The sequence below is a fragment of the Leucoraja erinacea genome, chromosome 13 (genome assembly GCF_028641065.1).
Source record: "Leucoraja erinacea ecotype New England chromosome 13, Leri_hhj_1, whole genome shotgun sequence".
In the NCBI taxonomy this organism is placed as follows: Eukaryota; Metazoa; Chordata; class Chondrichthyes; order Rajiformes; family Rajidae; genus Leucoraja; species Leucoraja erinaceus.
In genome coordinates, this window is record NC_073389.1 from 7,962,017 (window position 1) to 7,974,807 (window position 12,791).

Below are 12,791 nucleotides of genomic sequence, written 5' to 3' on the forward strand. Positions count from 1 at the left end.
ATGTGGATAAACTGGCTTGCTGTTTATGGAGTTACTGCTAATAATATCTTCTGGCATTTCCTTGGCACCTGTATCTTTCCCAGTCTCTGCCCTAAACATTCTCTGCAGGACTTCAGATTACAACAACCTTGCACATGCCTTCTTGAATATATGTGTAGGAAGGAACTGCAGATGCTGGTTTAAACCGAAGATAGACACAAAAAGCTGGTGTAACTCAGCGGGACAGGCAGCATCTCTGCAGAGAAGGAATGGGTGACGTTTCGGGTCTGAAGATGGGTCTTGACCCAAAACGTCACCCATTCAGCCTGTCCCGCTGAGTTACTCCAATTTTTTATGTCTACCTGCTTGAATATACTCTGATTGTGAGTAATGGCACACTTCTCGTGGAGAAACCAATACAGATTGGGTATCCACCGTGCAAACTTTCCCTTCATCTTCCCTGGGTGATTTTTAGGGGATAGATGGGCAAGTGGGCTGAGGAATGGCAAATGCAGTTTAATCCACATAAACGATAGGTGTTGCATTTTGGGAAGTCAAACCAAGGCAGGATATTCACAGTGAATGGTAGGGCCCTGGGGTGTGTTGGAGAGCAGAGGGATCTCGGAGTACAGGTACATAGTTGTCTGAAAGTGGCATCACAGATAGATAAGGTGGTCGAGGAGGCTTTTGATACATTGGCCTTTGTCAGTCGGGGTATTGAGTATAGAAGTTGGGACATTATGTTACAGTTGTACAAGATGTTGGCAAGGCCACACTTTGAGTATTGTGTACAGTTCTGGTCACCCTGCTATAGGAAGGTGTAATTAAAGTGGAAAGTGTACAGAGAAGATTGATGAGGATGTTACCAGGACTTGAGGGTCTGAGCTTTTGGGAGAGGGTGGTTAGGCAAGCAGTTTAGCCCTTGGAGCACTGCAGGCTGAGGGCTGATCTTATAGAGGTGTGTAAAACCATGAGGGGAATCAATGATGCACACAGTCTCTTGCCCAGAGTAGGGGAATCAAAAACAAGAGGAGAGAGGGACAAGATATAATACAAACCTGAGGGGAAACTTTTACACACAGAAGGTGGTGGGTATTTCAAACAAGCTGCCAGAGGAGGTAGTTGAGACAAATACTATAACTGCATTTAAAAGACACTCGGACAGGTACCTGGATAGGAAAGGTTTAGAGGGATGTGGGCCAAATACAGGCAAACAGGACCAGCTTGGCTGGAGCATCTTGGTCAGCATGGACGAGTTGGGCCGAAGGGCCTGTTTCTAAATTGTATGACTGTATTTTGGGAGACAGGCTGGAGGATCAAGGTGGAAGAAGGAACTGCTGGTTTACACCAAAGACAGACACAGAGAGGCGGAGGGACAGGCAGCATCTCTGCAGAGAAGGAATGGGTGATGTTTCGGGTCGAGACCCATCTTCAGGCTGATTAGAAGAGCCAGGCTCTACACAATGGGCACTGTAGCATGTACCCTTCAAGTAATTGAAATGCAAAAAACAACAACTGCTGTAAACCAGGTCACCAGGTTATTATCTGGCCTGTGGGATTGAGTTATAGCAATATCTTGAATTGTTTGTGATTTCTCTCCTTGGGGCATAGTGTGGGGACCTTATTGAGGTGTACAAGATCATGAGGGGCATTTACCCTATTTAGTAGCACAGTCAATTTCTTCCTTTATGTCTGTGAAGCTCTTGCTTCCTGTTCATCATCTATAAGGTCAAAAGGTCATAAGTGAGATGAGCAGAATTAGGCCATTCAGCCCATCGTCTACTCTGCCATCCAATCATGGCTGATCTATCTCTCCCTCCTAACCCCATGCTCCGGCCTTCTGCCCATAATCCATGAACACTCGCAGTCAGTTTCCAAGGGTAGATGATTCTAAAACTCGAGGGAATAGGCTTAAAGTGAAAGGAGAGATATTAAAATAGGGACTTCAGGGACAACATGGAGAGTAGTCGTTGCTGGAATGATTGCCAGAAGCACATGACTTTTAACAGAAATTGGACAGGTATATGGATAGGAAGGGTTTAGGGGGCTTTCGGGCGAATACAAGCAAATGGGCCCAGCCCAGTACGTCAACATGAATGGTAAGGTGGGCTGAATGGCCTGTTTCCGTGCTGTCCAACTGCATGACTCTATGACTCTTTCTAAAATAAAAACAGGACTGGTTGGGAGGTCAGGCAGCGTCTGTGGAGGGTGAAACAGACAATGATTCGGGTCAGAGACTGGGAGAGCTGCCAGGAACAAAGACAATATGTGATGGGGCAGAGACCTACAGCTGTCTTCAAGAGACTTTGAATCATGAACATTTCATAAGCTCACAACTGTTTTTAAAGGCTGCTGTGGTCAAGAATGCACTTCACACATCTAAGCATTTCCGTGTGTTGTTGAAGTACCAGATGCATGGAGGGTCCTAGGAGGAAAAGGGAATTTGCAATAAGTCCTGGATTTTCCACACCCTTTGTGTGAAAAAGTTACCCCTCAGATTCCTATTAAATCTTTTCCCCTTCTACTTAAACCTATGTCCTCTGGCCCTCAATTTACAGTACCTACACTGGGCAAAAGACTGTTTGCCCAGTGTAGGTAAATGATCTATTCCTTTCATGATTTTATACACCTCAATAAGATCACCCCTCATCCTCCTGCTTTCCAAGGAATAGAGTCCCAGCCTACTCAACCTCGCCCTATAGGTTAAACCCTCTAGTCCTGGCAACATCCTCATACAATCTCTGTACCCTTTCCAGCTTGACAACATCTCTGCTATAACATGGTGCCCAGAACTGAACACCAATGCGGCCTCATCAACGTCCTATTGTGCATGGACACAAAATGCTGGAGTATCCAGCGGGACAGGCAGCATCTCGGGAGATAAGGAATTGGTGCTGTTTCTGAAGAAGGGTCTTGACCCGAAATGTCACCAGTTCCTTATCACCAGCGATGTTGCCTGTCCCGCTGAACTGCTCCAGCATTTTGTGTCTATCTTCAGTTTAAACCAGCATCTGCAGTTCCTTTCTACACGTCTTATTGTGCATGCATCATTTGTTTAACACATCAATAACTTGATATATTTTTCAATTTCTCTTCAGTTTGTGTTCCTGACTTACCTGTTGGGAATAGCCTGGCTGGGAGTCTTTGGCTTCTCTGCTATCCCAGTCTTTATTTATTACAACATGTGGTCGGCCTGCCAGACCATCATCTCCCCTCCGACGGGGAACCTGACCACACCGATCGACGAAATCTGCATGGACGTGCGGCAGTTTGGTAAAGTACCATCTGATTTATTGTTTGCTATTATTTATTACAAACCTCATTTCTGCTTTGGTCTAAACTTGACTCAAGGTGCAGGTGTTGCTTGAAATTAGAGTGACAGTATTGCTAAGATTCAAATCCAGAAAACCATACAGCAAATGTAGCCATTCAGTACATCATACCTATATTAACCCAGTTAATTCCAGTCCTGTTTTCCCTCCATAGCTCCCCAAGTTCTTCCTTATTCAACATACGCCCAGATCCTGTTTTGAATACTCCTATGGAACTTGCAATCACCACTTTTTCTGCCCCTACTTTCATAGTCTTGCTTTTCCAAAATGCTTGTGAAAATTGCACTAAATTTAAAATACCCTTGATTGTTATAGCATTTCAGGGCCCCTCGTGCAAAGCAAGGCATTTATACCTCACGCTGCCTCGACAAGGCCGGCAGCATAATCAAGGATGAGTTGCACCCTGGCCACTCCCTCTTCTCCCCTCTCCCACCAGGCAAAAAGTATAGAAGTGTGTAAATGCACACACACCAGATTCAGAGACAGTTTCTTCCCAGCTGTTATCAGGCAACTGAATCATCCTACCACAACCAGAGAGCAGTGCTAAATACTATAAACCTCTTTGATGACCCTCGGACTATCCTTGATCGGACTTTGCCGGCTTTACCTTGCACTAAAAGTCATTCCCTTATCATGTATCGATACACTGTAAATAGTTTGTTGGTGATCATGTATGGTCTTTCTGCTGACTGGTTAGCACGCAACAAAGCTTGTGCCTCGGTACACGTGACAATAAACTAAACTGAATGGAAGGTCTGTCAGTGAGAGGTAAGTTGTCTCTAAAATAAGTGGCGATGACAACTCAATGTTTTATGCTTCAGTGCACTGAGATGTGGTTCAACAACCAAGATCAGGCCCAAATGAATGCACTATTGTTATCTCCATTCTACATTGCAACTGTTGATCTGACAAACAGTGCAGACTAGTCTGGAAACTAGCTGTAATCTAGTGAATGCAAGCTTTGTATCCACAAGCTCTAAATAAAAGAACCTTAAATAAAAAAGAACTATTGCACCAGATTAAAATTGGGTAGAAATTAGAAAATGAAGTGTCTGGAAGGTGGGGTGGGACGGACTGGAATAATAACTGTCACAGAGGAATGGAAATTCAATGAACATCATTGGTTATTCAAAGAACATCACATAGTTTCAGCATTAACGTGTATCATTTTGAGCAAAGACAACCATTTCATTTCAAAACATTGAAAGCAAATGCATAAGTAGAAATTGAAAAAGAGGACTTTTTTTGTCCTAACGTATAACTCCAGCAGGGAAAAGATATTGCTGTAATAGCTCTCCCCAAAAAAAGAAAGGCAGAATTATGTTGGTAATAATTTGCTTTTTGTTTAAAATGAATGTGGGCAGCATGGTGGCGCAGCGATAGAGTTGTCGCCTTACATTACTTACAGCGCCAGAGACCCGGGTTCGATCCTGGCTGTGGCTGCTGTCTGTACGGAGTTTGTACCATGTGGATTTTCTCTAAAAACCTTGGTTTCCTCCAACGCTCCAAAGACATACAGCTTTGTGCTTGATATAAATGTAAAAATAATTGGTCATTAATGTGTGTAGGATAGCGTTAATGTGCGGGGGGGAATCACTGGTCGGTTCGGACTCGGTGGGCCGAAGGGACTGTCTCCACGCTGTATCTCTAAAAATATTTTAAAAGGAATGGTGGGGAATAAAAGAATGAAATTATTTTATAACCAGTTGAGGATGAGATAAATAGCATGTGACTCAGAACGGAAAATTGCATTACAAACGTTGGAATTGATGCTTGAGGGGATGACAGATGTGATGGGTATTGTGAATGTGGGAAAGCGGGCTATTGAGAACAGCTTTATTTTGATGCTGCATATATAGAGCAGGCTGTGGTTAAGGTCTTTGGTAGGTTGCAGCTGATGTGGCTTTACTGCCTGGGTTTAGTTTAGTTTAGGGCCCTTTGGCCCACCGAGTCCACACGACCAGCGATTCCCGCACACTAAAGGGCCAGTCCCACTTGGGCGTCATTTGCGCGTCATTTACACAACATCATTTACGAGTCACGACGCACGCGGCGCGTGTCGTGATGCGCGTGCATGGCGTGCATTACGCGCGCATGGTGCGTGGTGACGTAGGCAGTGATGCGCACGCCGCTCCAGGATTTTGGGATTCACAATATCTTCGTGCACCACCTGCATGACACACAAATGACACTCAAGTGGGACAGGCCCTTAACACTATCCTACACACACTAGAGACAATTTACATTTATACCAAGCCAATTTACCTACAAACCTGGACATCTTTGGAGTGTGAGAGGAAACTGGAGATCTCGGAAAAAACCCACACGGTCACGGAAATAATTAATGGGACAAAGGATATGATCAAGATGAATATTTCCCCATGTAACAATGTTATTTTTTTATTACACTTCTATGAAGCAACTTTGTATGTTTTATGATATTGAAAGTATTAAATAAATGCTCGGTCGGGTCTGGTGACATGGAGGGAGATGTTATATGTAAGCTGTTGAACTTGGACTGATGATACACACAAAAAGCTGGAGTAACTCAGCGGGACAGGCAGCATCTCTGGAGAGAAGGAATGGGTGACGTTTTGGGTCGAGACCTTTCTTCAGACTGCTCCACGAACTTGGACTGATGGTCCTTTGAGTAGGAGTCCAAATGCCAGTCTGGGCTGCTAGCAGCTTGAAGAATGTTTGTCCATTGTGGACATGATGGGCTGAATTAATCTTCTGTGCCATTTCCTTGTGATTTCAACACATCGCACAACTTCCTGCAATAGGATTAAACTATTTTGGCAGTCGTTGTCCCCAACAATGATGGATACAGTCCAAGGCAGGGGTCCTCGACCTGACCCTTCCAACTCCAGCGTGCAGTAAACTACTTTCAATTCGTGACTCTTTCCATCCACAGCTCCAGATCCAAATGTCCCCATTTCCGTTTTTCTGTATTGTTTTTTAAAACCAAGGCTACTGAACTCTCTTTCTCACTGTGAAAATATTCATAATCTGATTTGATTTTTTTGGAGTGTTTATAAGATCATAAGTTCTTGGAGCAGAATTGGGCCATTCGGCCCATCAGGTCTGCTCCACCTTTCGATCATGGCTGATCTATTTTTTCCCTCTCAATCCCATTCTCCTGCCTTCTCCCCATAACCTTTGACACCCTTATGCCCCTGTCCCACTTAGGAAACCGGAACGGATACCTCTGGAGACTTTGCGCCCCACCCAAGGTTTCCGTGCGGTTCCCGGAGGTTTTTGTCAGTCTCCCTAATGGTCGAAAATGGTTTCCGCTTCTTCTATGTTCCGGCGATTATTTCAAAAAATTCAAAACCAGGCGTGCGACTAAAAATAGGTTGCCGTTTTAAAAATCGGTAATTCTTTAGTGGAAGCCGGTTGTGATGCTAGTTGAAGGTGGTTGCAGGTGGTTGCCGGAGGTTGCAGGTAGTGGAAGGTAAACACCGCACGGAAACCTTGGGTGGAGCGCAAAATCTCCAGAGGTTTCCGTTCAGGTTTCCTAAGTGGGTCAGGGACATCTCTAATCAAGAACCTATCAATAATCTCTGCTTTCAAATTACCCCAATCTTAGCCTCCACAATAGTCTGTGGCAATGAATTCCACAGATTCACCCCCCCCCTGACTAATAAAATTCCTACTCATCTACTTTCTAAGGGTTCATCCTTTTATTCTGAAGCAGTGCCCTATGGTCTTAGCCTCATCCACCACTGGAACCATCCTCTCCACTCTATCTAGACCCTTGATTATTCGGTAGGTTTCAATGCGGTCCCTCCTCATCATTATAAATTCCAGCGAGTACAGGCCCAGAGCCATCAAACGCTCCTCATATGTTATCCCCGGGATCAATCTCGTAAACCTCCTCTGGACCCTCTCCAACGCCAGCACATCCTTCCTCAGATATGGGACCAAAAAACTCTGCACAATATTCCAAATGTGGTCTAGTCAACACCTCAGCCTCAGCTTTACATCCTTTACTTTCATGTTCTAGTCCTCATGAAATGAATGCTCACGTTTCGATTTCTCTGAAGAAGTGTGATGTAATAGATTTAGGGATATTTTCCACGTTACTCGTACTTGCTGGAGTTTCGTTCTCTGCTGAAGAAAAATAAGAAGGTAAATGCTGAAATAAAAAATATTTAAACACTGGAAATTCAATAGCCCTTTTCACAATGGTGGCAATGTGGTGGCAACCAATTAAAGTGTGGCCACTGTTATACTATTGGAAATATGGCAGCTACTTCATGCAGAGCAAGTTTTCAGAATCTGCAACGTTAATAACCTGATTATCTTTTTATTAGTGGAATACATATTGAAGAAATAACAAGGAATTCCAATGAGGACAGGACACTTATTGTAGGCAACATGTTCAAAAGTTCTAGGAACAGAATAAGGCCATTCAGCCCATCAAGTCTACTCTGCCATTCATTCATGGCTGATCTCTCTATCCCTCTCAACCCCATTCTGCCTTCTCCCCATAACCTCGGACACCCGCACTAATGAAAAATATGTCGATCTCCACCTCAAAAATATCAATTGGCTTGAACTCCACAGCCGTCTGTGGCAAAGAATCCCACAGATTCACCACCTTCGGACTAAGGAACGTTAGTTGCACCTTTTGGTTGCAGATGGTCAAAAATAGTGAAAACCGATCGTATCCAAGAGTCGGTGCAAAATTGGATCCAGAATTGCTCGGTGCCTGGAGACAAGGGTAAAGATGAATGACTGGAAGGGGGAATGGTCAATTGGTAAGTTAATTGCCTACGGTAAATTGCCCCCGGTATGAATAGGTGCTACAATTTGGAGGAAATGGTGGGATTGTGGGGAGAATAGGTTACAAGAGAAATTAGTGGCGGAATGGGATTGCTCTGTGAGCAGGCATGGACTGGAGAAGCTGAATAGCTTCCTACTGGAACATGGAAATGAATTCTATAAATATCAGAAAGACATGGGAGAAGAAAGTCACATATGTCTAGTATTATTATTCTGACAGGACAGCAGTGGTTTACTGAGGCGGTGAAGGAACTGTAAATGCACTCATTGCCGCTTGATCATGTATAATTCTAAATTACTCCCCCGTATCTTAATTTATTTTTAATGTTAATAAATCTACACATGTTACTGTGGGACCTGTTCACAAGTGATCAGCAGGGTACCTTCAGCAGAGAACTAAACTCCAGCAAGTACAAGTACTTTGGAAATGGATTCATACAGGAAGCAACAACAATTTATGAGATGTATGGGAAGAGATAAAAAGTTATTAAAATACCCACAAATAACACCACTTTACAGTGATTGGTGTACAGCCAAAAAATAACCACGAGGAACTCTATCAGTTTAGTTCAGTTTAGAGACACAGCGCGGAAACAGGCCCTTCGGCCCACCGAGTCCGCGCCGATCAGTGATCGCTGCATACTAACACTACCCTACACACTCTGGGGACAATTTTACATTTACACCAAGCCAATTAACCTACAAATCTGTATGTCTTTGGAGCGTGGGAGGAAACTGAAGATCTCAGTGAAAACCAACGCAGGTCACGGGGAGAACGTACAAACTCAGTGCAGTCAGCAGCTGTAGTCAGGATCGAATCTGGGTCTCTGGCGCTGTGAGGCAGCAACTCTACCGCTGCACTGTGGGGACACGGTCATATAAGCAGCTCATTTTCTTTCTCCATGTGTAAAATGTTAATGTCTCTTAGTAACTAATGCAGTGCGTCCAAACCATTGGGGGATTTTATTTGTCTATATTGGGCTCCACCCCTGATTGAAAGCATCTGTGCTTTTGTTTACTATAACAGATTTCCATTTCCTGCTGTATTTAAAAATAAATTAAAAAATATAGTTCCATATGTATTGAAGGTTGAAACAATAATACACTCCCATGGACCAGGCAGTGCGTGCTGGACATTGAAAACCCTTAGTGGGGTGCCCATTGTGAAAATCTGAATACATAATGTATTGTTTCTATTTTCACATCACTGGTTAACATCTAAGAATAAGGCATCATTGTTCAGATATTATCAGGCCTCTGCTGAATGATAGGACTGTATTGTATTTTTGTCTATTAACCCAAGGCTAATAGTTAGAATATTTTAAATGAACTATAATAGTTTTCAGGGGATTTGCAGCTCTATTAGAAAAACAAGGTTGTTTTTTTTTCCCTCCAGAGATGAATACCATGGTGTTTGCAAATGGAATGAGAATATATCGAATGCATTGTAAACAATTGGAAAAGTGTGGATTTAGCAAGATCCACTTTCTTTACTTCTTGTCGTCTATTTTTAAAGCAGTTTGGGATATTTTGGGATCAGAAATGTTGAATAGATTGGAAAAAAATAAACTGAAATGTCCAATGGATAACAAAAGCTGGCATGAGGTTATTGTGATTAAGAAGGAACTGCAGATGCTGGAAAATGGAAGGTGCTGGAGAAACCCGCTGAGTTTCTCCAGCACTTTTGTCTACCATGAGGTGATTGTGAGGCAGTTTTGTTTGAATTGACTAGTTTTGTCATCAACTGGAGCAAACTGACAAGCACCAAAGAGATGGAAGATCTGGGCATGGAAATTGAGATTGGCTCAGAAAGGGAGAAAGGTTGAAGAATTTGGATTTTTGAGATGGACGCCCTTTGGCCCTACAACCCCATGCCCCGTCTAAGCTAGTCCCACCTGCCTATGTTTGGTCCATATCCCTCTAAATCTAACCTATCTATGTACCCGGCAAAATGTCTTTTAAAACTTGTTGTACCTGCCTTAACTACCTCCTCTGACAGCTCGTTCCATACACCCATATATGTGAAAAGGTTGCCCCTCAAGTTCCTATTAAATCTTTCCCCTCTCACCTTAAACCTTTGTCCACTGGTTCTTGATTCCATTACCTTGGGTAAAAGACTGTGCATTCATCCTATCTATTCCCCTCATGAATATACAGCTCTGTAAAATCAACCCTCAGCCTCTGATACTCCAAGGAATAAAGCCCTGGCCTGCCCAAATGCCTCCTATTGCTCAAATCCTAGCAATGTCCTTGGAACTGTTCTCTGCACCCTTTCCAGTTTAACGACATCCTTCCTGTAGCAGGGTGACCAAAGCTGAACACAATACCCCAAAATGTGGCCTCACCAACGTCTTGTACAACTGCAATCTACCATAGCAACGCTGGTAACTTTGCCACCAATGCTCAGAAAGGGCATCCTCAGAGGTATTTGAGAGGAGACATAAATCTGGAAGATATTTCAGATATAGGATCACAATAAAACTGCAGAAAGTAACCTTAATGAAGAAACTTGTAAATTAATTGCACCAATAGATAGGTTGCCAGGGTAGGTTGATCAGTATGTTCCACTAAGGGTGAAAGGCAAATGCAGAAAGAATAGGGAACCTTGGATGACAAAGGATGTTCTAGGTTTGTTCAGAAGAAAAAAGGAAACATGTGGCAGGTATACTAAGATCAACTAAGATCGTGGGAATATCTTGAGGATGATGGAGTGTGTAGGAGCGAACTTAAGAAACAAAGTAGGAGGACAAAAATGGGCCATAAAATATTCGTGCCAATTGAGATTAAATAGAACCCCAATACATTTTACAAAAGACATTCAGACAAAAGAGGGCAACCAGGGAAAGAGTGTGCTTACTTTGGGATCGAGGGGTGATCTATGTGTTATGCTAGACAATGTGGGTGAGGTGCTAGATGAATAATCCACATCCGCTTTCACCAAAAACAATAGCAAGTTCAGGGAGGTAGACACAAAAAACTGCAGATGCTTGTTTGACAAAAAAGACACAAAGTGCTGGAGTACCTCAGTGAGCCATGGAGCATCTCCAGATAACATGGATGGATGACGTTTTGGGTCAGGGTCCTCTTCAAACTGTAGAGCCAATGTGGAACAGGCAAGTCTCCAGATAATGTTACAGACCAACTGAGATGGGTGATTCAAACAAGGGGGACATTTTAAGGGTCAGGGGGGTAAACCTTCTTCAAACTGTAGAGAGCTAAAGGTGGTGGAACAGGTTCAAGTATTTGGATAGTTAGGTGGAGGTGTTGAGATGTAGGGGAGATTATGTCTAGGCACCAGAAGGGCAGATGGCCCGTTGTAATTGGGTCTATATGGTTATATGGTTAACCCCCAATGCAATGCACCCGTTCCCTACCCGTAGCCCCCATGGGAGGCATTGTCCTCCAACTCAAGCTGTTACCGAGCGTAAGATTCCAGCACTCTCCTTGCCTTCCTCAGCAGTGCTCTTTAAAAAAAAATCCAATTGCACTTGCCCTGTGTGTTGCAATAGCAATTCGCCCTCCCCCTCGAGCCATTGTGACGTCATCATTTGAAGCTGGTCGGTTTGAAATTCAAGGTAATTAATCAGTAATAAGTCAAGAAATAAAGCATAAAATGTTCAGTGAAAGTGATCTCTGCCTCAAGGGGAAAAATGTGAATCAGAATATGAAAAATTCTTGTGAAAGTTTACATTTTTAAAGCTTTAAACGCAAATAACGTGTCAAATATAGGATGAAATCTTCATTGATGCTTGATTTTTTTAAACTTTAATCAGTAATAAGTCGAGAAATAAAGCATAAAATGTTCAGTGAAAGTGATCTCGGCCTCTAGGGAAAAATTGTGAACCAGATTATGCAAAGATCTTGTGAAAGTTGGCATTTTTAAAGCTTTAATCGTGAATAATGTGTCAAATATAGGATGAAAGCTGAGCCGTTGTGATGTCATCATTTGAAGCTGGTGGTTTTAATTTCAAAGTCTTTTGATGTTTTTAAACCTTAATCAGTAATAAATCGAGAAGTAAAGTTATGAAATGTTCAGATAAGGTGATCCCAGCCTCGATGGGAAAAATGTCAACCGGAATATGTAAAAATGTTATCGTTACCGCGTAGTTTTTTCGCGAAGATGTAAAGACAACTACATATACACACTAACAAGATCAGAGTTTTAATAAGTACTAGATGAGACATGAAGGTTGTTGAAACCCGAGGGCAGTGATTTTTGCATCTTTGTCAGGCTCAAGTTAAGTGTCAAAAGACTGTGGGATAGGCAACATTGTTCCTTTATTTGAAGGAATAGCAGGGATAAACCAGGCAACTACAGGCTTGCGAACTAATAACATTCACAAAGACAAGGCGGTAGGAGGCGGGTAGGAGGAAAGATGCTTTTCTAATGTTACCACATGAACTGGTGCTGAGACCCTTGTGGTTTGTGATGTATATCGATTTTAATATGAGTGTAGGTGGTGTGATCAGTGAATGTACAGATGCCAGATTAACAATAGTGATCTTGTTCAGTAATTTAAAATTCCGGGCAAGTTTAGAATTTGTATCTCTCGTTTCCCTTTCCCCTCGCTCTCAGTCTGAAGAAAGGCCTCGACCTGAAATGTCACCTATTCCTTCTCTCCAGAGATGCTGTCTTGACCCATTGACCAGCTTTTTGTGTCTATCTTCAATTTGCATTCTCCACTGGATTAT

General features: G+C 42.9%; 1 protein-coding gene across 3 annotated transcripts in view; it reads left to right on the plus strand.

Annotated features, from left to right (window-relative positions):
* Window positions 1–12,791, plus strand: part of LOC129702594 (proteolipid protein DM gamma) — a 181,981-nt gene that overhangs the window by 156,877 nt on the left and 12,313 nt on the right. For all 3 annotated transcript variants that reach the window (XM_055644388.1, XM_055644387.1, XM_055644389.1), the window contains exon 4: window positions 3,078–3,252. In XM_055644388.1, the coding sequence (XP_055500363.1) occupies window positions 3,078–3,252 (175 nt within the window). The remainder of the gene's footprint in view (window positions 1–3,077; window positions 3,253–12,791) is intronic.